Here is a 27675-nt window from a genome sequence, read left to right on the forward strand (position 1 = left end):
TCAGATACAACAAAAGGTTGAAGTTCTGCATTCTAGCTTGCTGACAAAAAACACCAAGGATTGTGGGGATGACTGTAGCCTAAAACATTAATTATCCAGGAAGATAGAATGCACATGTTTGGTAGTCTCAAATAATCCAACACCCAAAACAAAAGTGTTTAAATGGATATAGCAAACTGCATACACAGATTACAAAGTAGCAGCCATGTTAGTCTGTATCTGCAAAAAGAATAGGAGTACTTGTGGCACCTTAGAGACTAACAAATTTATTTCAGCATAAGCTTTCATGGGCTACAGCCCACTTCTTCAGATGCATAGAGTGGAACACACAGACAGAAGATATTTATATATACAGAGAACATGAAAAGATAGAAGTACGCATACCAATTGTAAGAGGCCAATCAATTGAGATGTGCGATCAGTAGCAGCAGAAGAAAAAACTTTGAAGTGATCATCGAGATGACCCATAGAAGATGTGAGGAGAACTTAACATGGGGGGAAAAGAATTCAATTAGTGTAATGACCCAACCATTCCCAGTCTCTGTTTAGGCCTAAGTTAATTGTGTCTAATTTGCATATTAATTCGAGTTCAGCAGTCTCTCTTTGGAGTCTGTTTTTGAAGTTTTTTTGTTGCAAAACTGACACCTTCAAGTCTGTCACTGAGTGATTAGAGAGGCTGAAGTGTTCTCCCACTGGTTTTTGAATGTTATGATTCCTGATGTCAGATTTGTGTCCATTTATTCTTTTGTGTAGAGACTGTCCGGTTTGGCCAATGTACATGGCAGAGGGACATTGCTGGCACATGATGCCATATATCACATTGGTAGATGTGCAGGTGAACGAGCCCCTGATGGTATGGCTGACATGGTTAGGTCCTATGATGGTGTCACTTGAATAGATATGTGGACAGAGTTGGCATCGGGCTTTGTTGCAAGGATAGGTTTCTGGGTTAGTGTTTTTGTTGTATGGTGTGCAGTTGCTGGTGAGTATTTGCTTAAGGTTGGTAGGCTGTCTATAAGCGACGACTGGTCTGTCTCCCAAGATCTGTGAGAGTGAGGGACCATCTTTCAGGATAGGTTGTAGATCTTTGATGATGCGCTGGAGAGGTTTCAGTTGGGGGGTGAAGGTGGCAGCTAGTGGCGTTGTGTTATTTTCTTTGTTGGGCCTGTCCTGTAGTAGGTGGCTTCTGGGTACTCTTCTGGCTCTGTCAATCTGTTTTTTCACTTCAGCAGGTGGGTATTGTAGTTTTAAGAATGCTTGATAGAGATCTTGTAGGTGTTTATCTCTGTCTGAGGGATTGGAGCAAATACAGTTGTATCTTAGAGCTTGGCTATAGACAATGGATAGTGTGGTGTGTCCTGGATGGAAGCTGGAGGCATGTAGTTAAGTATAGCAGTCAGTGGGTTTCTGGTATAGGGTGGTGTTTATGTGACCATCGCTTATTAGCACAGTAGTGTCTAGGAAATGGGCCGCTTGTGTGGATTGGTCTAGGCTGAGGTTGATGGTGGGATGGAAATTGTTAAAATCATGATGGAATTCATCGAGGGCTTCTTTTCCATGGGTCCAGATGATGAAGATATCATCAATGTAGCGCAAGGAGAGTAGGGGCGTTAGGGAACGAGAGCTAAGGAAGCGTTGTTCTAAGTCAGCCATAAAGATGTTGGCATACTGTGGGGCCATGCAGATACCATAGCAGTGCCGCTGACTTAAAGGTATATATTGTCCCCAAATGTGAAATAGTTGTGGGTGAGGACAAAGTCACAAATTTCAGTGACCAGGTTTGGCATGATGGTATCGGGGATGCTATTCCTGATGGCTTGTAGTCCATCTTTGTGTGGAATGTTGGTGTAAAGAGATTCTACATCCATAGTGGCCAGGATGGTGTTTTCTGGAAGATCACTGATGGATTGTAGTTTCCTCAGGAAGTCAGTGGTGTCTCGAAGATAGCTGGGAGTGCTGGTAGCGCAGGGCCTGAGGAGAGAGTCCACATAGCCAGACAATCCTGCTGTTAAGGTGCCGATGCTTGAGATGATGGGGCGTCCAGGATTTCCAGGTTTATGGATCTTGGCTAGCAAATAGAATACACCTGGGGTTCTAGGCATGTGTCTGTACAGATCTGTTCCTGTGCTTTCTCCAGGAGTTTCTTGAGCAGATGGTGTAGTTTCTTTTGGTTATCATCAGTGGGATCAGAGGATAATGGCTTGCAGAATGCGGAGTTAGAGAGCTAGACAGTCTCTATGCAAAAGAATAAATGGACACAAATCTGACATCAGAAATCATAACATACAAAAACCTGTGGGAGAACGCTTCAACCTCTCTAATCACTCAGTGACAGACTTGAAGGTGTCAGTTTTGCAACAAAAAAACTTCAAAAACAGACTCCAAAGAGAGACTGCTGAACTCGAATTAATATGCAAATTAGACACAATAAACAGAGATTGGGAATGGTTGGGTCATTACACTAATTGAATTATTTTCCCCCCATGTTAAGTTCTCCTCACACCTTCTATGGGTCATCTCGATTATCACTTCAAAGTTTTTTCTTCTGCTGCTACTGATCGTTCATCTCAATTGATTGGCCTCTTACAATTGGTATGCATACTTCCACCTTTCCGTTCTCTGTATGTACAAATATCTTCTGTCTGTGTGTTCCACTCTATGAATCTGAAGAAGTGAGCTGTAGCCCATGAAAGCTTATGCTGAAATAAATTTGTTAGTCTCTAAGGTGCCACAAGTACTCCGGTTCTTTTTGCATATACAGACCAATTCATTTTCTGCCTTAGTCACCAACTGGAAAAAAAATTCTTTGGGTACTCATATGTGAGTAGTGATACCATGCCATAACCATGTATCAGGGGGTAGCCGTGTTAGTCTGTATCTACAAAAACAACAAAGAGTCTGGTGGCACCTTAAAGACTAACAGATTTATTTGGGCATAAGCTTTCGTGAGTAAAAACTTCACTTCTTCGGATGCAACTTATGCAAGCTTATGCCCAAATAAATCTGTTAGTCTTTAAGATGCCATAACCATATGATTATGATGAGGGATTTTAGTGCTCATAGCCCCAGAATAGATTAAACTGATTTTTAAAGACTTTTGCTCCCTTTCTCGCTGCTCCTTAGATATCACTACAGAGCAGAACTAAAGTGTCTTTTCTACGTATTTCCATACCTTACCATGCTTAGATTTGTTTTAATTTTAATCTTAACTCTAATTTTTCTGGTTTTATAAATGCTTGTTTTTGAGAAATTTACAATTACCCTATAATGGATTTTACACTAGATTACTTTCAATTTCTAACACCTCAGGCCTCTTACACAGCTTTCAGAAGAAACTAATGTGGTGCGTATACAGCCTCCACCACAGTGGCACATAAATTTACGAAGGAATTTGGGGTCCCTAAAACAAATACTGCCCTTAAAGCAGATTGATGAGAATGTGATGGCTAGCGGTCCTAATGAAATCTGTATCCCCATGCTACTACACAGGTCAATACAATAATTCTTACTTTCTGTTTACCAGTTAGGTCATTAAACATTTACAGATCAATGATTTCAGCAATGTATCTCGAAATAGAAGTTAAATATTTGGCTCAAATCCCAACTGTGAGATTTAACAAAAGGTATGAAGGAGTCACACACAGAGAGTGCTAGATAAACCACATAATGGGATCTGGACAGAGTGCACCATTCCTATGCAGATGATTAGGAACTACAAAAGTAACCTCACCCTGAAAGAACTACCAGCCAAACTGCTCGCACTTCTGTGTCAGATCCTTAAAGAGCAGGAATTAAAGTCAAATATGTTATACAATACAGGGACCAATTTCAGCTTAATTGCGTGTTCTTTAGTTGGGAGGGCCAAAATAGCCTATTGCTGAGTCATTTACTCAGCCATTAACCTAGAACAGAGTTAAGTCATTATGTCCATCCGCATTCTTTAACAGATATAAATGATTGTTTGCTGGGTCAAGAGTCATGGTTTAAAAAAAAAAAAAGAGAGAGAGACTGAGCTCACAACCCTGGATCCACACAGTATATGATTCCAGGTATATCCCAGATTATGAGAGACATTTCAAGGTTGCAGTAGTGAGGGGGACATAGGAGCAAAGGAGTATGGGAAATGGGTTGACGACACTGAAGATCCACTTGTTAACAGAAGTACTGGTGAAAGCTATAAAAGTTAATATTTATTTTTGCTGCTTTTCTAGAGCAGTAGTAGACAATTAGAATAGCACTTGAATAATGTAATTTATGTCCTTGTTTGGACTGCTGTTGGACTTAGTGCTTTTAAGGTTTTATCCTCTGTTCAATGACAGCCTGCAGCCCCTCAATTTTTGGAAGTTTGTAAGTGTCAAAGTAATCTCAGTTTTCATGTTTGATTAAAAAAATCTTTGACATTGTAAATAAATGGTTAGAGTTGAAAAGCTTATCAAGGATTTTTCCTATAAATAAATTAGAAGTTATTCTCTTTCCATTCCCTTATGCAGCCACTCAGAGCTAGCCAATCAACAGCTGTAGGTCTCAACTATATAGGATCCCAGGGATTAATTTACAACTGTGTAGGTGCTGATGTTGTTAGGACCACCAGATGGCTGCCTGTACCTACTGAAGTGCTGGGGGTGGGCAGGCGCAAGCCCACCCACATCTGAAGGTCCCTCCCCCAGCCTAAAGGGGAGGAGCTACTAAACCCAAGGATCAAGCGAGTTCAGGGGACAACTAATGATGAACAGGGACAGGAGTGCAGGTCACAGGGTCAGAAGCAGGAAGTCTGAGTGGGACACCAAGCAGAGAACCCCAGACAGTGCCCACTGCTCCTCAAAAGTGTCTAGGGAGCCAGGGAATGCACGATGGCTGCCTGTAGCTGAGTCAACACTGTAGCTCTACTGAGAGATCAATCTGGCCACATGGGGAACTCAACAGCATGAGAGGCTACTGAGTTAAGTCTAGATTACTCTTGCGTACTAATCTTGGCACTGAACTGATTATTTGTGGTTTAGTCAAGTCATTTCATCCTCCTACTTTAATTTCTCCCTTTGTAAAATTAGGATAATACGACCATGCCACACAATGGTGTTGACAAGATTAGTTTGGGACGTGCTAAGTATTATTATGAAAGGGACACAAACACAAAATGGAATACAGGTTAAAGCAGGGGTCTCATAGACTCATAGACTTTAAGGTCAGAAGGGACCATTATGATCATCTGGTCTGACCCCCTGCATGCTGCAGGCCACAAAACCGTCCCTACCCTTCCCTTGACTCTGCTGATGAAGTCCCCAAATCCTGTGTTTTAGTGACTTCAGTTGGCAGAGAACCCTCCTGCTAGCAATCCCTGCCCCATGCTGTGGAGGAAGGCAAAAAACCTCCAGGGCCTCAGCCAATCTACCCTGGAGGAAAATTCCTTCCCGACCCCAAATATGGCGGTCAGCAACCTTTGGCACGCGGCCCATCGGGGTAATCCACTGGCAGGCCGCGAGATATTTTGTTTACGTTGACCATCCACAGGCACAGCCCCCTGCAGCTCCCATTGGCCAAGAACGGCGAACCGTGGCCACTGGGGGGGCCGTGCCTGCGGATGGTCAACATAAACAAAATGTGTCGCGGCCCGCCAGTGGATTACTCTGATGGGCCACATGTCGAAGGTTGCCGACTCCTGGATTAGAGCAATGGTGAGAGGCAGAATGGACCAGTGGATTGGACACCAAATTGGGACCAAGCAGACTTGGATTCTAGTTGCTGCTCTACTATGTTGCATGACATTCATTTCCTCTCTATGTGCCTTTCTTCCCTCTCCCACCTTTTGTTGGTCTTGTCTTTTTAGACTGTAAACTCTCCAGGGCAGGGAATTTTTCTTATTCTACCTAGCACTCTAGAGCCCTATCTTAGTTGGAACCTCTAAATGCTCCCACAATACAAATAAATCATAATATAAGAAAAAGGGAGTAAATGAGTTCAACGGGGAAAAGAGTGAAAGAACAGTAAGAATGGAACCAAGAAGGATGTGATAACATAGGAGAGAGTAAGATGGTGATTAATGTAAGAGAGTGAGAGAAAAGAAGATGCTGCTCTTCAAAAAACAACCTCGACCAGATAAATTTGAAAAAATGGTAAAGAGGTAAACCGAATGGGTCAGACATGAAAGGAAAAAAATAAAGAAATGGAAGAGCGGGGAAGAAGAGACATTTTCTAGGTCAGTAAAGTAATAAAATTTGTCCTTTGTTCTATTTTACTTCATATTGCAGCTAGTCTCTGGACAGGCTATTTTAAATGCTAAATTATATTAATATTATTGGTTACTCTGGACTACATAATTGGATGTAAGGGGGAAAAATAACCCCAAATTTCCTAGAATACACAGCAGCAGACAGAAGGAAATGGAAATCTTAGACTTGTGGCTTAATTCAGTAATTGTCCTCCCAGCACAAGCACAAACACAAGCACCTTTTCTGCAGTTCAGGAGGCTGGAAGATCACCTTTAGCACCATGTGATATAAGGCGAGGCCGTTGTTTGCAGCAAGCAAAAATTACAATACTGTCACTTCTCCAATTCCTGTACTTTATTAACAGAGTGGATAGAAGCCAGGAGCTTTGGGGTTTTGAGAGTTGGGGATGCAATATATTTTTGCAGGCCTACCCCAAAATACTTAGACCTGCTCTTAGTGTGGATTGAGAGAATAGCTCTTGTAGCCCCTAGTTTTTTTGTTTTGTTTTGTTTTTAATCATAATAGATATACAGGAGTTTTCCATAGACAAGAAAGTTGGGTCAGACATAATTTATTACTTTGAGGATGACATAATTTATCAATTAAATGTATATAGGGGTTAAGCTAGAGTCTCACCATATGAAAAACTGTTAGTAGCTCAAAGAGTACGATTTTTAAGGAAGGATTTATTGGCCTCTCTTGTAGTAAAAATGTATAGACATGCAAGCATAAAATGAGCAAAGAGGAAAGAACAGATGACTGGTATCATCTCTTGTGGCTTATGTCAGTAGAACCCATAAGTATTAAAGCCACAAAACTCTAGCACTTGGGTGTTCTTTAGTTCTTTAGCCAACACCAGAGAACCAAGATGCATTTGCTGTACAGCCTTCATGTTTTCCTTTTTTTAAGTCCTTCTTCCCTTAATACCATCTCACTCTTTCTAAACTACCTTGTTTTTTTGCCCTCATTGCAGTCTCATCTTTTTCATTAGAACTGTCCTTCACTTGCAACTGCTCCCCATCTGTAATATCAACTGATAGTTTAAAAAAAAAGCCCTTAAAAATGAACGAACATAGTTTTATGCATGTCACTGTATTCAAGAAGTGCTTACTTGTGAACACACTAGCTATTAACATTTATCTTTCACTTAAAAGAGGAAAAAGAAACACATATAACGGGGCAGTAAAGTTCCTGAATGTTTTTTTCTTCAGAAGTCAATACATAGCAAACCAGCAGTCTGATTAACACTTACATTTATATAGGGGATGCATTAAAAAAAGGCAATTCATTATTGGAACAAAGCACCCATAATGTATAAGGTGCTTACCATGCCAAGAATAATTAGGTTTATACAAAGGATTTTAGAACTGTGAGTGACCTCAGCTCCGACTGATTAGTGAGCTATACTTATGAGCTATTGTGCAAGTGCTAATGTTTCAGAAAGTGAAGTAGCCACCAGGAGGACAACCACCTTAGGTTTGATTTTGACCAACGGGGAACAATTGGTAGCAAATCTGGTGAAAGGTAGAAGACAATTTGGGTGCAAGTGATCATGGAATGATGACTTTATGATTCTGAGGAAAGGAAAGGGCAAAAGCAGCAGAATAAGGACGATAGACTTCAAAAAAGAAGATTAACTCAGAACTGATAGGTAGGGTCCCATGGGAAGAAAATTTAATTTCCTTCTTTGATAGGGTTACTGGAGTACTGGATGGGGGAAGCTGTAGATGTGATATATCTTGATTTTAGTAAGGATTTTGATACAGTCCCACATGACATTCTCATAAGCAAGGAAGTGTGGTCTAGATGAAATTACTATAAAGTGGGTGTCCAAACTGGTTGAAAGACCATACCTAAAGGATAGCTATCAATGGATTGCTGTTCAACTGGGAGGGCATATCTAGTGGGGGCTTACAGGGGTTAGTCAATATTCTGTTCAATATTTTCATTAATGACATGGATGTTGGAATGGAAAGTAGGCTTATAAAACTTACAGATGAAACCAACCAGAAAGCGGTTGCAAGCATTTTGAAGGACACAATTAGAATTCAAAATGACCTTGACAAATTGGAAAACTGTTCTGAATTCAACAAGATGAAATTCAATAAAGTTAAATGCAAAGTACTTCATTTAGGAAAGAAAAATAAAATGCACAACTGCAAAATGGACACTAGCTGGGTAGGTGGTAGTACTGCTGAATAGGATTGGGGGTTATAGTGGATCACAAATTGAATATGTCAACAATGTGATGCAGCTTCAAAAAAAAAAAAGGAATATTATTCTGGGTGTTGACAGGAGTGTTGTATGTATAACACGGAAGGTAATTGTCCTGCTCTACTCAGTACTGTTGAGGCCTCAGTTGGAGTACTTTGTTCAGTTCTGGGAGCCACACTTTAGGAAAGATGTGGACATATTGGAGGGAGTCCAAAGGACAGCAACAAAAGTGAGAAAAGGGTTAGAAAGCCATACTTATGAGGAAATTTTTAAAAACTGGGAATGTTTAGTCTTGAGAAAAGAAGATTGAGGGGGGACATGATAGCAGTGCTCAAATATATTAAATATATTGAGGACTATGATCAATTGTTCTCCACGTACACTGAAGGAAGAGCAAGAAGTAATGGGCTTTATCTACAGCGAGGGAGATTTAGGTTAATTATTAGGAAACCTTTCTAATTATAAGGATAGTTAAGAACTCCAGGCTTCCAAAGGAGGTTGTGGAATCCACAACTCTTGAGGTTTTTATGAACAGGTTGGACAAACACCTGCCTGGGATGTTTTAGGTTTACTTGGTCCTGCCTCAGCACAGGGGGCTGGACATGATGGCTGCTGGAGGTCCCTTTCAACCCTACATTTCCATGCTTCTATTCTTTATAGACTTAAAAAAAAAAAACCCACAACACCATTATGAAATGGAGTCCTTACAAAGAGAAGTGTAATGGAAATAAGAGCAATGCCCTCTGAGAGGCATAAGTAATGCACTGAGAAGTATTTCTCACCAGTAAGGTACAAGGGGAGGGATAGGTCAGTGGTTTGAGCATTGGCCTGCTAAACCCAGGGTTGTGAATTCAATCCTTGAGGGGGCCGCTTAGGGATCTGGGGCAAAATCAGTACTTGGTCCTGCTAGTGAAGGCAGGGGGCTGGACTCAATGATCTTTCAGGGTCCCTTCAAGTTCTAGGAGATACATCTCTCTCTCTCTCTCGCTCTCTCGCTCTCTGTATATATATATATTAAGTTGGCACCTTGTTTTAAGTGTCTTTTTACTCTGAGATCTGACACTGAATAAATGGCAGGGTGGAGTTCCATGTTTAATCATTTTGAAAACCCTGCAGACTCAAACTGTGATCTGAAGGTAAAGATGAGATCTTCTGATTCATCAAAACAAATAAAGATTTTGCATTTGAATTAAGATTAATCCATTTTGCTTTTGATACTCAAGACAGAGCAGAATCCATCTCACTTTCCCATAGCTATTTTGCCTGATGAGGACTAACAGAATAAAAAAAAACATATTTATTCAGTAACTTAAGCATGTAAGACTTGCAGTGCACACAGGGACTGGATCTGTTGTGTAAAAAAGGTGCTGTTTTGACATGTTCACTATGGTGACCATCACCACACTTTAGGGGATAAGCACTTAGATTGAGAGTCTTTTGGAAGTAGTTACACAAACACTTATTTTTTCCTTGACAGCAACAGAGGGAAATCAAACCTTTATAGAGTGGCTAACTAGCTCTCTAAAGAGAGAAATTTGTTTGTTTTTTAACAAAAAAGACTATGCAAGATTAAGGAAAGACAGAAACAAACTACTTTATTAATGTCAGATCTCCCATATTAATTCAAATTATTGTGGTCAATTAATTTTAATTTGAAACATCCCCTACTGTATATAAAGGCTTTATATGCATATGCAATTTTTGAACCATGGATTGACTTGTTGCAGCATCCATTTGCAGCAGTAGAAGCAGACAAGGACCAAAACCAATCCATTCCATCCCAGTTGTTTTTCATTACAAGAAATTATCTAAAGAATATTCCAAAAATGGTAGTGAGACGTAATTTACGTATGCACTATCACAATAGCACATCAATAGTCAAAATTCTTATTTTAACAAATAAGGTAAGGGTGACAGGGACAAGAAGCTACAATTAAATACAGCTCAAAGATAAAATACCAGATGAGCTCAAGTTCAGTGATACAGTAGTCTGAATTATTCTAAGTCAATTCTAGTATCTCTGCCAATAGATGTCACTGTTACACATTGTTTTGTTTCAGGCATTACCACATACTGAATCAGTAATGAATAGTTGCTAGAAAAGGTTTAACAAAAAATTACCATAATTTTGTTATATATTTCAACCTAGCATATGCACATGCTGCTATCTCCCTGTCTTTCCCTCGTCCCTTGAATGTAACTACAGTATTTGCACTTCCTGAAAACTCAATGGACTTACAGCTAACTGGAAGTCTATACTCCAGCCTAAAATACAAAGCTTGCTTTAGATAATTTGGAACCTATTTGTAATAGAAAACTAATGCGCTCAATAAGTGCCTGTTGGTCAAAACCCAGTATGCATCTACCCTGTCTTTCAGATAACTACTTACATTCAGGTCCAGCCTCAGGTGCAATATATTTCTGTCGACTCTTTCTCGCTCATTATAATCTGCAAATGGCACAGATTGTCCCAACCTGCAACCCAAAACCCAGACATCTTCATCTGTGTTTGTGACATCTATATTAGTTGGTTGTTCAGTGAAGTCATCCTTCAAAGCAGTCTCTGCTGGAATACCTACAAGATTTTAATAAAAAGAAAAGAATTGTCCACATCAATGAGAACTCTACACTCTTCCTAAATCAGTATAATGTAGACACATATACATTTCCTTGTATTTTTTGAAAAAATAGCATAAGTTGTGATATACATTTCATTTTCTCACAAATGCTGTATCTGGAGTGTAGTTACCTACATTCCTTGGGACTGATCCAGGCAAAAACTGACTTCCTAATAATGGTCCCCCACTGTGGAAGACACTTGAGTTCACAGCTCACCTGCCAAGACTTTTTTCCCTGACCTACCTCCTGCGGATTCACTATGCATCCTGATCAGAGGTGACCATGGCACTTGGTAGTGAGATAAAGAAATTCCATTGAGTATAATTAGGGACCCCCCCAAACCTCTATGGCACTTAGGCAAAGATGACTTTGTCCAATGTTGCATCAAACACACATTAGTCCTTAAAGCCAAAATAGCTTAAAAAGTATAAATAGATGGTTCTTAATCCACAGTGATATGTTCCATGGAACAAGGCAGAAATATACATAATATATATAAAACAAAGTTCTAATACTTCCTATTTTCAAAGCTATTACTGTAATTTTGCCACAGGTTTGGTCCTAAACATGTACAGTAGTAAAGGTAGTATTCTTTTTCTGTTAGCTTACTGCAATTTTCAATGTACAATGGTTCCTATTCCCATTCTTCAAAAGGCAAAAGCAATAAATCTAACAAAGTGAGTGAATCCTTCAAAGAGTGAACATTTTGAATGATGTATAGAGACACACAGTCTGCCTTTTCTTGTAACTTTACCATAGGTTGTGCATCTAGGCACAACAATCTCCACAAATATTCTGATGGAAATATACATGCTAAACAAACTTTGTTAACTGTTTGCTGCTATACATCATTTTGCAGATGGCTTATGACTGTACATGTAACTGTACACTTTTAATTTAATTTTTTACATCTTTCTAACATGAAACACTGAGCCCAACATTTTCAAACTTGGTTGCATGAAGTTAAACTTAAGTCCATATTTAGGCACCTAAATAAATATCCTGATTGTCAGAGCTACTAAGTTTTCAGTAACTTCAGGACAACACCGGAGCAATACACAAATCTATATAAAATGCATTTAAGTCAGAATATGATGATAATTCAAATAATTGATGCAACATATAATTAAACGGCAAGCAAGCATCAGTGTGGTGGCCAGCAAGAAGGTTATGACATTTTCAGAAAAGGTGAATGTCTAATCCAATGAAGAGGTTTTATCCTAAGATATTGCAGCTTAGTGTAATTAAGTGTAATGTAATTTAATTTAATTTTCTTGCCAAGAGAGCTAATGCTTAGCCTACAGTGTACACAATTTCTGGCCTGCAAGTCCAAAGCCAGTCTAATTTTATTAAAATCATCACTCTGTGTGGCAGATATTAAGTTATCCAACTTTAGGTTTGTTTAAAAAATAAGGCATTTATAAATTAGATATAAAATTTGTTCCTGGCATAAATTAGGCCTACCATGCGGTGACGGATTTCTCCCCTTCCCCCTTCTCCCCCCCCCCGGGGTGCCATTTGATACACTGGGGTATCACTGAGCCACAAGCCTGGGATCCCTCAGCCTATCCTGCTGAGCCAGGCCCTCAAGCCTCCTCCAGCACACACACAGGTAGGGACACACCCAGCTGCAGAAAGACACAGACACTGAGATCAGCTCTGCGTGGGAAGACTCAGCTCAGGAATTGCCAAGCACTCAAGTGCACACCCCCTCCAGAGTGTAAATCTAAAATTGTATTGTCTTGTGCTGCACAGAAATCTGTACCGTGTAAGCTCATGAAAATCGCCCCCTCCCTCAATGTGGAGGAAAATATTCACAGCTTTTTGCCCCCCCAGTTATGAATTGCACAAACTGGTTTAAAGAAAACAAAACAAGTTTATTAACTACAAAGGATAGATTTTAAGTGATTATAAGGAATAGCAAACAGATCAAAGCAGATTCCTGAGCAAATAAAGCAAACTCGCAAATTACGTTTAATACATTAAAGAAACTGGTTACAAGTAGTAATTTCTCACCCTAAATGTTGTTTTAGGCATTCCTTTCACAGGCCAGACACCTTTTTCAGCCCGGGCTCAGCTCTTCACCCCTCCCCGCGCCTCCAGTCCTTGTTTCTTAGATGTTCCCCACAGTCATCCCAGGCGGGGATTCAATGAAGAAGGAGCCCTGATTAACTCACTTCCCTGCCTTAAATAGGATTTACATATGGCGGGAATCCTTTGTTTCCCAGTTTGATCCGCACCACCATTAGTGGAAAAATACTAGGAGGCCAAGATGGGGTCCAGTACCAGGTGACATGATCACATGACCCTACAGTGTCAAAGCAGCATCCCAGGAAGTTTCTCAGGAAGGTGGAGATTAACATTTCCAAAATCCCATTGTTCTCTCTAATGGTTCATTAACTAGCCAGCCAGACTGATTGCATTTAGTCTGGCAGGTGTTCCCCAGGTGCAGATACTTTTGTAATTGATACATAGTTAATATTCCTAACTTCAGATGCAGAAATTATACATGCATACACTTAAGATTATCACATTCAGCAAATCATAATCTTTCCAATGATCTCTCACATGATCCATCTTGCATAACATACGTTTTAGTTATGCCATATTCATATCATAAGCATATTTCTATGAAGAATATGGGGTGTAGTGTCACACATGCCTCAGCAGCTAATTTCACATATGGAATCTAATTGCATGGACACAATGGAGCCAAGGATTACGGTTTACCATAATGGCCAGAAAAATCTTCAATATTGTGCAAGGTAAAAGATTTACAACAAGGTTGTGGACTTACACATCCAAAATCTGCTTATTCAAGTGCATAAATATAGATTTATCTGTACAGACTCCAATAAGTCAACCCATTTACAGTGAGAAATAGTCAGGAATTTTCATAGATGACCATTAAATTTTGATTGGTTCCAGAGAAACCAATTTGGCAACAGTAAAATCCAAACATTTTAACATTTCTAATTTTATTCTCCATCTACTGCCTTCCTTCTTACATTAACATTAAAATACTGCATTAAGATGCTGAGGATTTAACTACAGTCACAAAGCAAGTGCCGTGTCTGATTCCTTCCACAAACACAGCTAACAATAATAAAGTCCACATCTTCGCTGATCGATAATAGTATGATTTAACAGAGACCTCTTCACAGCCAGGAATCATTTAGGGAATAGCAGCTGTTGTCTAGGCTTTCTAGTCTATAGTTTAAAAAAGACCCCATCAAGCTTCACAGTTAGCTGCAGCTTGAAATATATAAAATAAATCATATTTCAAAAAGAAGTGAAAGAGAACCTACCTTTCCTAAATGGGTGTAACCTAGTGTCTAAAAACTGTAAAACCTCAAATCGTGTAACCACTACATCAAGAGAGAACATTTTCAACTCAGATGGCTAAAGTTAGGCACCTAAATCCATATTTACATACCTAAATAAGTGGCCTGATTTTCAGAGGTCATGCACACTTTTAACTAATAATGAAGTTAATTTGAACTTGGGAACTGTGAACATTCCATCTCTCTGAAAACCAGGCCACTTATTTAGATTATAAAAATATGTATTAGTTGCCTAATTTTAAGTGTTCATGTTTGAATATTTTGGCCTTATAGATTAGGAGGAAACTTTTCTTAATGCCCCATTTCTATTTGTACCTATTGCAGACACTTTGGAGAGCTATGCATTGAAAACAATGTATCATATATAGGTTAATACACAGGTACAACTAAGGCCTGGTCTACACTACAGAGTTAGGTCGACATAAGGCAGTTTACCGATGTAAGTGCCCTACTACACCAACAAAATAACTCAACTTCCATGAGAGGTATAGAGATTCTGTTGGTGCAGTTAGGGCTATGCAGTGTCCCCGTAGACACTGCAGGTAACTTACAGCATCTGTTGGCTGTCATTCTTGTCAATTTCACAGCTCCATGCTGGAGCCGTGAAATTGACAAGAAAGCCGCTCCCAACCAGGCTCTCAGCGGGGAATAGAGAGACGAGAGTCTTGGGGGCTGCTGTGCTCCCGACAGGGAGTGGGAGCTGAGAGCAAGGGTTGGGGGAGCAAGGCTTCCAGTGGGGAGCTGTGCACAGACTTGAGAGCTTGGGCTTTCAGCCCCCCACACTGCCCCTCTTAAGTCGGTGGAAGCGCTCCTGGTGAGGACACACAACACCGACAGAAGGAGGGTAGTGTGGACATGAGCAGGTCAACTTAAGTTTGTAGTATAGACATGCCTTAAGTGTACTGAGGATGGAGTTCCATAATTGAGTTTCCTTGTTTTATGAATTATTTAAAACCGTCACAGTTACTAAATATTTTTTTTTACTTTTTAAAAATATACTTTTTTAAAAAGTAAAAAAAAATATTTAGTATGTTTTAAAAATATTTAGACTTCAGTTCTCAAAGCATTACATGAATATTAAAAATATCCTTCTACATTTTTAGATGGGAATTCGAATGGTCAGGATACACTAGATATCAAATGAAAAACAAATATCATAGTATTTTGTTGTAATGTAGCAGCTCATGTTCAGAATGTAAAAATACCTGCACCAAATAAAACTGATCCTATTCTACTTTTCCTTTTGTATTACACATGTTTAGATTAAATATGCATACTACCTGAGTCCATATATAAAAAACAGCTACAGTTATCCACATTAATAGACTTTGAAATTAGTCTCATGAACAGAAGAGACCAAATGTAGTATTCTACAATGGAGTTATAGTCAGACACAAACACACACATTATTAGTAGCATGTGGTTTTGATTGATTAATGAGCCCTGCTCACTATCACAACTAACACTCAAAATAAGACTCTTATAGCCAAAGATAGCAATTCTAATTAGATTACCAAAAGGGAAACATACTAATGGTAGTGTACTTAACTCACCTAAACTGAAAGTCTTGCTACATATCTTACCCAATTGTGTTAAGATATTCAGGTTCTAGACAGCACTATTACAGGACCAGATTGTAACCTGGATTTGCTGGCCTTAAAACCAAATATATATGCTGAGTCAAGGTGTCTTAGATACTGTCAATGTATCTTAGATGATAATTCTGTGCTTATATATTTAATAAAGCATCTTTCTCATATGGTATCCCAATATGTACGATGAAAATAATGATGTTGATAAACTTTTCACTCTGCTATTTTAAAAACTACAGATAAGAAATGTGAATATTTGATGTTATATAGTCATTTATTTTTACCAAATGCATACATAGGTTTTCAGAGCTGTAACATAATTCTTTTTCACTGAATAATTAGTAATTAGATAGCAAAACCCTGCAATAGTTTCAACCAAATAAAGTTATTCAGAGATAGACCTAATGTAAACATTGGCAATTAGAAAAATTATTAGCATATTTTAAATACAAGCATTTTGCATTTTGAGTTATGCACTCTTGAGATGGAAATAAAATAATTTTAAAAATTGTAAAGTTAAATGCTTGAGACACAGAAGGAGCAAATAGGTACAAAACACCAACCTGAGAATGAAAATTTTGCATCATCCTGAGTGAAAGAACTGGAATGATTGGACTTATTTTTATGAATCTGCATGTAATCTCAGAGGTTAGTTTAAATCAGATTGTGTTAAATAATGTTGTATTAAGCAGAGAACGTATAGATTTTGATTTCAAGTTGAAAGTTGCTCATACGAGCTACCTGAAGTTAATTAACATTCTGTCAAGATAAGATTTGCAAATAATGTTGCCATCCTTTATACAGTATATGCTAAAGACAAATGCTTTTTCCTACAAAACATCAGTAATAAACAATATACAAATTGCATCTCTTATGTTTCATAACAATGTAACTGTTACTGTACTGTAGAATGCAAAAGAGGAAAGAAGAGTGTACTGTTCTCAGCTCACATGCTGCATAGGTATTCAAACATGCGGAACCCAATCATGGACTAATGCAGATGCCTTTCCAGGCTCAAAGTCATAGTACTTAACATTAAAAGCAAACAATGTGTTAGCTCTGATCCAGTTCAAATGTAATCTTGACAAGCTCTAAAATAACATCAGTATTTCTGAAAGATTCATACTTCTTCTCATAGAGTCATAGAAGATTAGGGTTGGAAGAGACCTCAGGAGGTCATCTAGTCCAACCCCCTGCTCAAAGCAAGACCAGCACCAACTAAATCATCCCAGGGGCTCTGTCAAGCTGGGCCTTAGCAACCTCTAAGGATGGAGATTCTCCAAGTAAAGTGTTTTGGATTGGCTTCTGGGTCACCAGAAGGGGAGGTTGACTGTCTATCCATTTTATGTCCTGCTCTTGCAAACCCTTATTCAGTAAAATAGTCTCATTAACTTCAATGGGAATATTCAACTGAATAAATCCTCTTCTTGTGGTTGCAGGCCTTATACCAGTATAGTTTTTGCATAATAAAATAATGGAGGAGGCATATGTCATACTCCAAAATATATGCTTTGGAAAATGAAGGGATGGGAAATGATCTAATGAGCACAATAGCCGCATCTATCATAGTGTCTGGGAGAATTCCAAATGCAATAGTATACTAGTCGTATAGATATCAAGTCAAGGCTTTTCCATAAAGAAGAAAGGAATAAAATGAAACAAGAAATGCACATCAAAAAGGCCTTGACAAAAATAAATTTGGTTTTGTGAAAACTAGTTAGAATGTATTAGTCAGTCAATTACTTAATTACGCAAAGCATAGCAATTTTATCCAGTGAAGGAATTAAGCAGAATATTATAGGTTCCCCCCACTCCCAATGGTGACTTTAAAATTCTTATTTGCCCTAAGGTACCAAATTCTCTGGAGATTAAGTACACTACAAACATGACATATTTCATGACTAGCGGGTGCAAAGTCATTTTCACAATCTTGTTTACACAGAACATGCTCCCTGAGAAATGGCGCTCGGCGGGGGCGGTTCCAGCGGCGCAGCACTCAGCGGGGGGGCTCGGCAGGGCGGCGCTATTTTTTGATGCTTGGGGCAGCAAAAAAGTTAGAGCCGGCCCTGTGGGGAGGTGTTGGTGGTCATGGTACATGTAGGTACCAATGACATGGGAAAGGCACGAGAAAGGTCCTGGTGGCCAAATTTAGGCTGCTAGGTAAGGGATTGAAGTCCAGGACCTCCACGGTAGCATTCTTTGAAATGCTTCCAGTTCTATGCACAGGGCCAGGCAGATAGGCAGAACTGCAGAGTCTCAATGTATGGGTGAGACAATGGGGTAGGGGGTTTTGGGAAAGGAGGAGCCTATGCAGGAAGGATGGACTCTACCTAAACCAAAATGGAACCAGATTGCTGGCATGTCAAATTAAAAAGGTCATAGAGGAGTTTTTAAACTAAGGGCTGGTGAAAACCTACAGATGCAGAGAAGCACATGGTTTGGACATACACCTCCCTTAGGGAAAAATCTATTAACAGGGATTCTCTATATCCTATTAAAGAGGAGAGGATATAAGTTGATAAAGTATAGGCAGGAGCTGAAGAGAAACAGTCCCATTCAATTACATATCATGAAGGCAAAAAACTAAATACTGACAAATTTATAAGCGCTTGTATACAAATGCAAGAAGTCTAAATACTAAGATGGGTGAACTTGAGTGCCTGGTATTTATGACAGATGTCCACACCCTACACACTACTATAATAATCTTTGTAAAAAATATGCATTGTGAGATGTCACTTAAAAACCTCATAGTTTGCTGATCAATATTATCATGGCAAAATGCATGTAGCAGTGTTATAAGTGAAGTTATAAACATAAGCTGAGATCATGACTAAAAGTATATTTTCGAGAGAAGTCTGGGGAGTGGCCAAACCAATTCCTCAGAGACAAAGGGCAAGCTAATGTAGGGTGACCAGATGTCCCCATTTTATAGGGACAGTCCCAATATTTGGGGCTTTTTCTTATATAGGCACCTATTACCTGCCACCCCATCCTGATTTTCCTCACTTGCTATCTGGTCTCCCTAAGCTAATACCTCAGCCAGGTGAAATCAAGGCTGATGGGCCATTACTTGCTAAGTGGCCACTCTTCCACAGGAAAGGAGGCAGGGGCAAAAAAATCTATATCTTAGCAAAGAAACAGCATGGAGTTCCCTTCCACACAGATTGCCTGTTGCCTTGATCCCAGTTGGAAATGCTTCTCAAAGGGGGGGACAGAACTATAAAAAGAAGGGGAAGACACCGCAAGGCACCCATTCTCCTCTCTCTCTGTGCATCAATTCACTGTACAAGAAGGGACAAAGGAAGTAGCCAACAGAAGAAGGGGTTCTGGCCTAAGAAGTTTGGTGAGTAAGACGAGATCATGAGGTGAGAAAATCTTGTGCTTTGAATTTAACATAGTTTCTTAAGTTAGGTGCCATTTGCATTTTATCTTTATTTTTCTTGTAACCATTTCTGAGTTTTATGCCTCATTACTTTTATTCACTTAAAATCTCTCTTTGTAGTTAATAAACTTCTTTTTATAGTTTTATCTAATCCAGTGTGCGTGACTTGGAGTGCCTAGGGTAGCCCTCACTGGAAATACTAAGGTCAGGGCAGGCTGCAAAAAGGAGAGCAAAGATTCTCCCAAAACTGGTGGTTAACAGTAAAGTTAGACTCACCAACCAGTCAGAAACTATGCTCCTGATCCCCCACACTGGTTATCAAGAAGCTAAAAAAGAAATCACACAGCCTTCTTTATTGCATTCCAGTTCTCTGGCTCCCAATTAGCATGTAGTTCCAGCACAGTGAGATGTTATTTAAAAACTCTGCTCACTATACAAAATGTTCTTCTGACCCCAAAGGGCCAGCCACATTACCAGGCGAATACCAGTTTGGATCTCACCCAAAAATACCATGCTGCCAGCCAATCCTTTAGCACCTAAAATTAAAGATTTATTAAGAAAGAAAGTACAAGAAGAAAGTTGTTAAATGGTAAAGCAATCAAATACAGACAGAGACTTCAAAGTCCACATACTAGGTTCTTAGCAGTATTGGTGAGTTTGCTTGCTTGAAAGTCCCTCTGGAACACATCCACAACTTGGATGGTTCATTCAGTCCTTTGTTCAGAGCTTTGTTTGTAGAAAAGTTACTCCAGAGGTAGGAAGCAGGAATGAAGACCAAATTGGGAAGATGCAGCTGCCTTTTATATTCTTTTACCATCTGGCTAGTACTTCCTTTCTCCCAAACACAAGCTTCACAGCACATGGCATGGAAAAGCCTTAGAGTTCACTGTTCACAGGTATGTCCCTACATGTCCTGCTGACTCAAAGGTATCAGTGGGTCAGTTGTATAGCTGATGACCCTTGATGGGCCATCAAACAGGCTAGGCAGTGCTGTTGCCAATCTGTCTTGGGGTGTCGCCCAGAAACACTGCACAAGTTTTGAAATAAAGATATACCCTACATATCTATAACTCACAATACAAAGGTGATACAAATGTATGAACAAGATCATTATACTTGTCAAATCATAACATTTTCACAGATACCTTACATGGCATATCTGGTCAGATTCCTTGCAATTTTATAATCTTGGTATTAACACTATTATAAAGTGTTCCACATATTCCATACAATGTCACAATGTGTTTGAATTGAAGTGTTTGGGAAACTTCATTGGGGGTAACAAAATGTGTGCATGTCATTTTATTAATAAAATGATGGACTTTATATAAGCTTTCATTGTCCAGGCGAGGGCTGGGGGACAATCTAGGAGTGGGGGAGTGTTGGGGTCATCCTATACTATAGCCAAGGCTGGTGAGAGCCAGAGTGTAATCCAAGTGTGTCTGGCAGGCTGCAGTTGCACACAGACAATCAGGGTGTGGCTTGCATTCTGGAAGGCTATTTGTGAAGAGCCCAGGTGGGAACTCCTTCAGCAAGGTTTTGTAAGGCACCCAAAGTTACAGGGTAGTTGTGACACAGCTACTCATCAGTCCGGATTGTACCCTGGGTATGTCACAGTAGTAAATGAAGATAGTGATATAATAGGAATCACAGACACATGGTGGAACAAGGATAATCAATGACACATGGTAATCAGGGTACAAAATATATAGGTATGGGTGACAGAGTGCTAGGTATGAAAGGCTGAGTCGGCACCCTCTTCACAGCAGTTCAGGCAAGGCAGATTGGAGCTAACTAAGCAGATCTGTGCCTAATTTGTGGGTGGGACAGGGCAGAAAGGCTAATTAAGCCATTAACCAGAGCCCACAAATAGGCAAAGGAAGGAAGTGGAGTGGAGAAGAGAAGAAAAATGCATGCTAGTAGCTGTATATGCCATGAAAGTGTTGGGACTCCATTTGTAAATAGGGTTGCCAGCTGTCTGGTTTTTGACTGGAACGCCTGGTCGAAAAGGGACCCTGACAGCTCTGGTCATCACTGCCGACCGGGCTGTTAAAAGTCTGGTCAGAGGCACAGCAGCACAAAGGCAGCTTCCTGCCTGCCATGGCTCCGTGTGCCACATGGCTCCTGGAAGCAGTGGCATATACCCCCTTTGGCTCCTACATGTAGGGGTAGCAAGGGGGCTCCGTGTGCTGCCCCTGCCCCAAGCGCCAGCTCTGCAGCTCCCATTGGTCAGGAACCATGGCCAATGGGATCTGGGGGGGCAGCACCTCCAGACGGGGCAGCATGCAGAGCCGCCTGGCTGTGGTTCTGTGTAGGAGCTGAAGGGGGGACATGCTGCTGCTGCTTCCGGGACTGGCTTGAGGTAAGTGCTGCTGGGAGCCTGCACCCCTGACCCCCCTTCCACACCCCTTGGTTCCAGCCTGGAGCACCCTCCTGCATCCCAAACCCCTCATCTCCAGCCTCACTCTAGAGCCCACGCCCCATCCCTGATCCCCCCCCACCCTCTGAACCCTTCAGTCCCAACCTGGAGCACCCTCCTGCACCCCAGACCCCTCATCCCTGGTCCCACCCTAGATCCCATGCCCCCAGCCAGAGCCCTCACCCCCACAACCCCCTGCCCCAGCCCAGAGCCCCCTCCTGCACTCCAAACCCCAGAGCCCCAGCCTGGAGTCCCCTCCAGGTGGGGATGGGGGTTCCCCAGGGAGGGGAGACCCAGAGAGACTGCAGGGTACTTCAGGGCAAAACCCCTGATGTAAAGGGGCACTGGGGTCCGGGAGGGACATGGGGGGGTCAGCGGCAGGTGAGACATCAGCCAGCAGAGGGTGCTCCAAGGCTGGCGAGTTAATTCCCAGGAGGACCAGCAGGAGGTGCCACGCCGGTGAGTCCCGCCCCATGACACTGCCAAACAACCAGTGGGGCCGATGGACAATCAAAGTGTTAACGGAGCACTCAAGGAAGAAAAGGCAGTTGTGGAGAAGCTAAATGAATTCTTTGTATCAGTCTTCAATGCAGAGAATGTAAAGGAGATTCCCACACCTGAGCCATTCTTTTTAGGTGACAAATATGAGAAACTGTCCCAGACTGAAGTGTTGATAGAGGCGGTGTTTGGAACAAATTGATAAATTAAACAGTAATAAATTACTAGGATCAGATGGTAGTTAATCAAAAGTTCTAATGGAACTCAGACACAAAATCTCAGAACTACTAACAGTGGTATGTAACCTACTGCTTAAATCAGCCTCTGTACCAGATGACTGGAAGATTGCTAATGTAACATTTTTTTAAAAAAGGCTCCAGAGGTGATCCTGGCAATTATAAACCACTAAGCCTATCTTCAGTACCAGACAAATTGGTTGAAACTATAGTAAAGAACAGAATTATCAGACACATAGATGAACATGATTTGTTGGGGAAGAGTCAACACAGCTTTTATAAAGGGAAATCATGCCTCACCAATCTATTAGAATCCTTTAAGGCGGTCAACAAACACGTGGACAAGGGTGATCAAGTAGGTACAGTATAGTTGGACTTTCAGAAAGACTTTGACAAGGCCCCTCTCCAAAGGCTCTTAAACAAAGTAAGCAGCCATAGGATAAGAAGGAAGGTCCTCTCATGGATCAGTAACTGGTTAAAAGATAGGAAACAAAGGGTAGGAATAAGTGGTCATTTTTCACAGTGGAGAGAGGTAAATAGCTGGGTCCCCCATGGATCTGTACTGAGACCAGTGCTGTTCAAAATATTCATAAATGATGTAGAAAAAAAGGGATAAACAGTGAGGTAGTAAAGTGTGCAGATGATACAAAATTACTCAAGATAGTTGAGTTCAAAGCAGATTGTGAAGAGTTACAAAGGGATCCAACAAAATTGGGGGACTGGGCAACAAAATGGCAGATGAAATTGAATGTTCATAAGTGCAAAGTAATGCACATTGGAAAATATATGTACCCAAATATACATACAAAACAACAAGTTCTAAATTAGCTGTTTCCATTCTAGAAGAAATCTTGGAGTCATTGTACATAGTTCTCTGAAAACATCTGCTCAATGTGCAGTGGTAGTCAAAAAAGCTAACAATGTTAGGAACCATTAGGAAAGGGATAGATAATAAAACAGAAAATATCATAATATCACTATATAGATCCATAGTATACTGTGTGCAGTTCTGGTCAACACATCTCAAAAAATATATTAAAATTGGAAAACATACAGAGAAGGGCAACACAAATGATTAGGGATAGGGAATAGCTTTCATACATGGGTTGCAAGTATCGTAGGCGGAGGAGGCAATGCCTCCCCAAACAGCCTAGTGTGGCCCCACCCACCAGGCCCCCTTCCTGCCTGTTGCTCCCTTCTGTGACCGAGAGGCTGAGGCAGGCAGGCTGGGGGCCGTGGTGCGCAAGACCACACCACTTGTCCTCCTGGCGCTGAGACCAGAGGCCAGGGGTGCTCCAGCAGCACTGCCTGCCCGCCCCCAGCACTGCTCCACCCTAGGTACCCTCCTCAGCTTCCCAGGCAACCAGGTCCCTCCCTCTCCAAAGGCTAGAGAGAGAGTCTGTTTTTGAGCTCTTGGCTCACAACCCTTTTATAGGTCCAGCTCTACAAAAGTCAATTTTCATATCAGATACCACTGGCATAATTCTGATAGGATTTCATTAAGGAAAAGCATTGGATTGTGGTAAAGAAAGCGATTAAGACTAAAAAGTTAATCTCCTTGCCCTCTTTTCTCTTTTTTGATAATTTCCTAGGGCCTCCTCTCTTTCTTTTGTTAAGCCAATTTTTTTTCCAATTTAAGGGCATTTACACTTCCTTCACTAATGCATGACTTAGCATAATTTCTGCATGATGGGAAGTATCACAAAGGCAGTAAATCTAGTCTAAAAATGGAGACTGCAATAAGAAAAGTATGAGGAAAAAATAAATCAATGAATTAAAAGAAAATATCTGTTAGGTTCAATTCAGGATTTTACAGTAAAGGAAGAGATATTAAATTAAATTAATGGAGATATCCTATCTCCTAGAACTGGAAGGGACCTTAAAAGGTTATCAAGTTCAGCCCCCTGCCTTCACTAGCAGGACCAAGTACTGATTTTGCCCCAGGTCCCTAAGTGGCCCCCTCAAGGGCTGAACTCACAACCTTGTGTTTAGCAGATCAATGCTCAAGCCACTGAGCTATCCCGCCCCATTGTGTCATGTAGTTACCCATGAGGGAATGTGAAGAATAGCAAGAGTTCAATATGGCTCCATCAGGAGCTCTTCAATGACATGAAAATCAAAAAGGAATCCTACAAAAAGTGGAAACATGGACAAATTGGCAAGAATGGGTACAAAAGAATAGCACACACATGTAGGGACAAAAATCAGAAAGTCTGAGACACAAAATGAGTTACACCTAGCAAGGGACATAAAAGGCAATCAGAGGTTCTTTAAATACATTCAGAGCAAGAGAAAGACGAAAGAAACTATAGACCCTCTACTTAGCAGGGAAGGAATGCTAATAATGGACAACATCAAGAAGGATGAAGTGTTTAATGCCTATTTTGCTTCAGTCTTCATTAAAAAAGTAAATTGTGACCAAATGCTTAATACAATTAATAGTAACAGCAAGAAGGGAGGAATGCAAACAAAACTAAGGAAAGAACAAGTAAAATATTTAAATAAGTTAAATGTATTCAAGTTGGCAGGACCTGATGAAGTTTACCTTAGGGTACTTAATAAACTAGCTGAAGCAATTTCAGAACTGTTAGTGATTATCTTTGAGACCTCATGGTGGATGGGTGCCATCCCAGAGGACTGTAGATGGGCAAACATAATACCTATCTTTCAAAGGGGGGGGGGGAAGAGGACCCAGAGAGTTTTAGACTAGTCAACCTAACTTCCATATCTGGAAAGACACTGGAACAAATTATTAAACAATCAATTTGTAAGCACCTTGAGGATAATAGGGTCACAAGCAATAACCAACATGGATTTGTCAAGAACAAACCATGCTAAACCAACTTAATTTCCTTCTTTTACACGGTTATTGGCCTACTGGATGGGGGGAAGCAGTAGACATGATATATCTTAATTTTAGTAAGGCTTCTGACACAGTCCCACATGATACTCTCAAACAAAACTATGGAAATGTGGTCTAGATGAAATTACTGTAAGGTGGGTATAAAACTGGTTGAAAGACCACACTCAAAGCGTAGTTATCTATGGTTTTCTGTCAATCTGAAGGGACATATCTAGTGGGGTGCCACAGGGGTCTATCCTGGTACTATTCAATAATGACTTGGAGAATATTTGTGGACAATATGCTCATGAAATTTGTGGGTGACACCAAGCTATGAGGGGTTGTAAGCAGTTTGGAGGACAGGATTTTAAATGACATATTTGGAGAATTGGTCTGAAATCAATATAATGAAATTCAATAAAGACAAAGTGCAAAGTACTACACTTTGGAAGTGTAAAAAAGTGGAAAAAATCAAATGCATAACTACAAAATGGAGAACAACAGGCTAGGCAGTAGTACTAATGAAAAAGATCTGGGGGTTATAGTTAAGGCTACGATTTAGTCATGGGTATTTTTAGTAAAAGTCATGGACAGGTCACAGGCAATAAACAAAAATTCATGGCTCCATGACCTGTCCATGATTTTTACTCTAAATACCCCTGACTAAATCTTGAGAAGGGGGTGCCAGGGGGATGCACTACTGGGGGATCACTGCTAGGGGCCACAGCGGCTACTCCGGCCACACCAGTGACTGCTGAGCAGTGGCTGCTCTGGCCTCCCCGGGGACTGCTGCTTGGTGATCCTGGGGCCACCGGAGCAGAGGCCAGTGCAGCTGGATGCAAGGCTGCCTAGGCGGCTGGCTGCAGAGCCACTCCAGCGGCGGCAGGTGTGGCTTTCTCGGGGGCCACCTGAGCAGTGGGCACTGGAGCCAGCTGCTTGGGCAGCCCTGGGGTCAGCCACACTGACCACTGCAGAAGTCCCAGAGGTGGCGGAAAGTCACGGAATCCGTGACTTCCACAATCTCTATTATAGACACGGAGCCCTAGTTATAGTGGATCACAAATTGAATGAATTAACAATGGGATGCAGTTGCAAAAAGGGGTGATTTCATTCTGGAGTGTATTAATGGAAGTGTCATATGTAAACCATGGGAGGCAATTGTCCCTCTCTACTCGGCACTTGTGAGGCCAAAGCTGGAGTACTGTGTCCAGTCCCAGCAATCACACTTTAAGAAAGAAGAAACATTGGAGAAAGTCCAGATGAGAGCAACCAAAAAAATGATAAAAGCTTTTTAAAAACTGACATATGAGGAAAGGTTTTAAAAACTGGGCATGTTTAGCCTTGAGAAAAGAAGACTGAGGGGGGACAGGCTAACGGTCTTCAAATATGTTAAGGGCTGTTACAAAGAGGATAGTGATCAATTGTTCTCCATGTCCACTGAAGGTAGGAGAAATAGTAATGGGTTTAATTGCAGCAAGGGAGATTTAGGTTAGATATTAGGAAAACTTTCTAACTATAAGAATAATTAAGAACTTCAACAGGCTTCCAAAAGAAATCGTGGAATCTCTGTCATTGGAGGTTTTTCAGGCTGGTTAGACAAACGCCTGTCAGGGATAATCTAGGTTTACTTGATCCTGCCTCAGCACAGGGGGCTGTAATAGTATGATGCCCATACCTAGATGATGTCTCAAGATCCCTTCCAGCCCCACATTTCTATGAATCTATGTGCAATACTATAAAAAGTTCACCATGCAGAGTTTTTGACATTGTTTCCTCTATAGCTAACAGTTATACATCTCAAGTGTTAAACAGAACAATTTGAACTACAAGTACAATATTTGCAAAACCTATTCAAAGATTAAGATGTAAATTTGTAAGTTAACTACAATATGAAAGCAGATGTCTTTTGCCAGAAATTTAATTCGAGCTCCACAAAAAAGTCCTGTCAAGTTATTTTACCTAACTTCTGAAATTATTTTTGGTCAGTTTGCAACATTTAAAATTTTGAAAAAACCTTGCTACTCACACACTGTGTGCACATTTATTACTGAGAGGTTGTTTTATCTACAAAAATGAGGCAATACACATTTTAACAAGGATATTACAAATGAGAAAAAATAGGTGGGTCAAAACTTAGACCTTCTCATCTTGACTAGTGTGTTTCTTTAAGCAGTACTCACAATTTACCTGTGGGCCATTTCATTGCATGAAAATTTTACTTTTTGTGAAATGCAATGCTCAGTGAGACCAAAACTTCAAATTTATTAATCATAAGCTCATGCATTTAAAAAATAGTCCTATTTTTATAGAATGTAACTAT

The 27675-nt window shown here is 40.5% G+C and overlaps 1 protein-coding gene across 2 annotated transcripts in view; it reads right to left on the reverse strand.

The window, feature by feature from the left end:
- FMN1 (formin 1) overlaps positions 1-27675 on the reverse strand; it is a 369260-nt gene that overhangs the window by 272263 nt on the left and 69322 nt on the right. For both annotated transcript variants that reach the window (XM_034769715.1, XM_034769716.1), the window contains exon 2: positions 10811-10995. In XM_034769715.1, the coding sequence (XP_034625606.1) occupies positions 10811-10995 (185 nt within the window). The remainder of the gene's footprint in view (positions 1-10810; positions 10996-27675) is intronic.

Source organism: Trachemys scripta, chromosome 4 (genome assembly GCF_013100865.1).
Source record: "Trachemys scripta elegans isolate TJP31775 chromosome 4, CAS_Tse_1.0, whole genome shotgun sequence".
Classification (NCBI taxonomy): Eukaryota; Metazoa; Chordata; order Testudines; family Emydidae; genus Trachemys; species Trachemys scripta.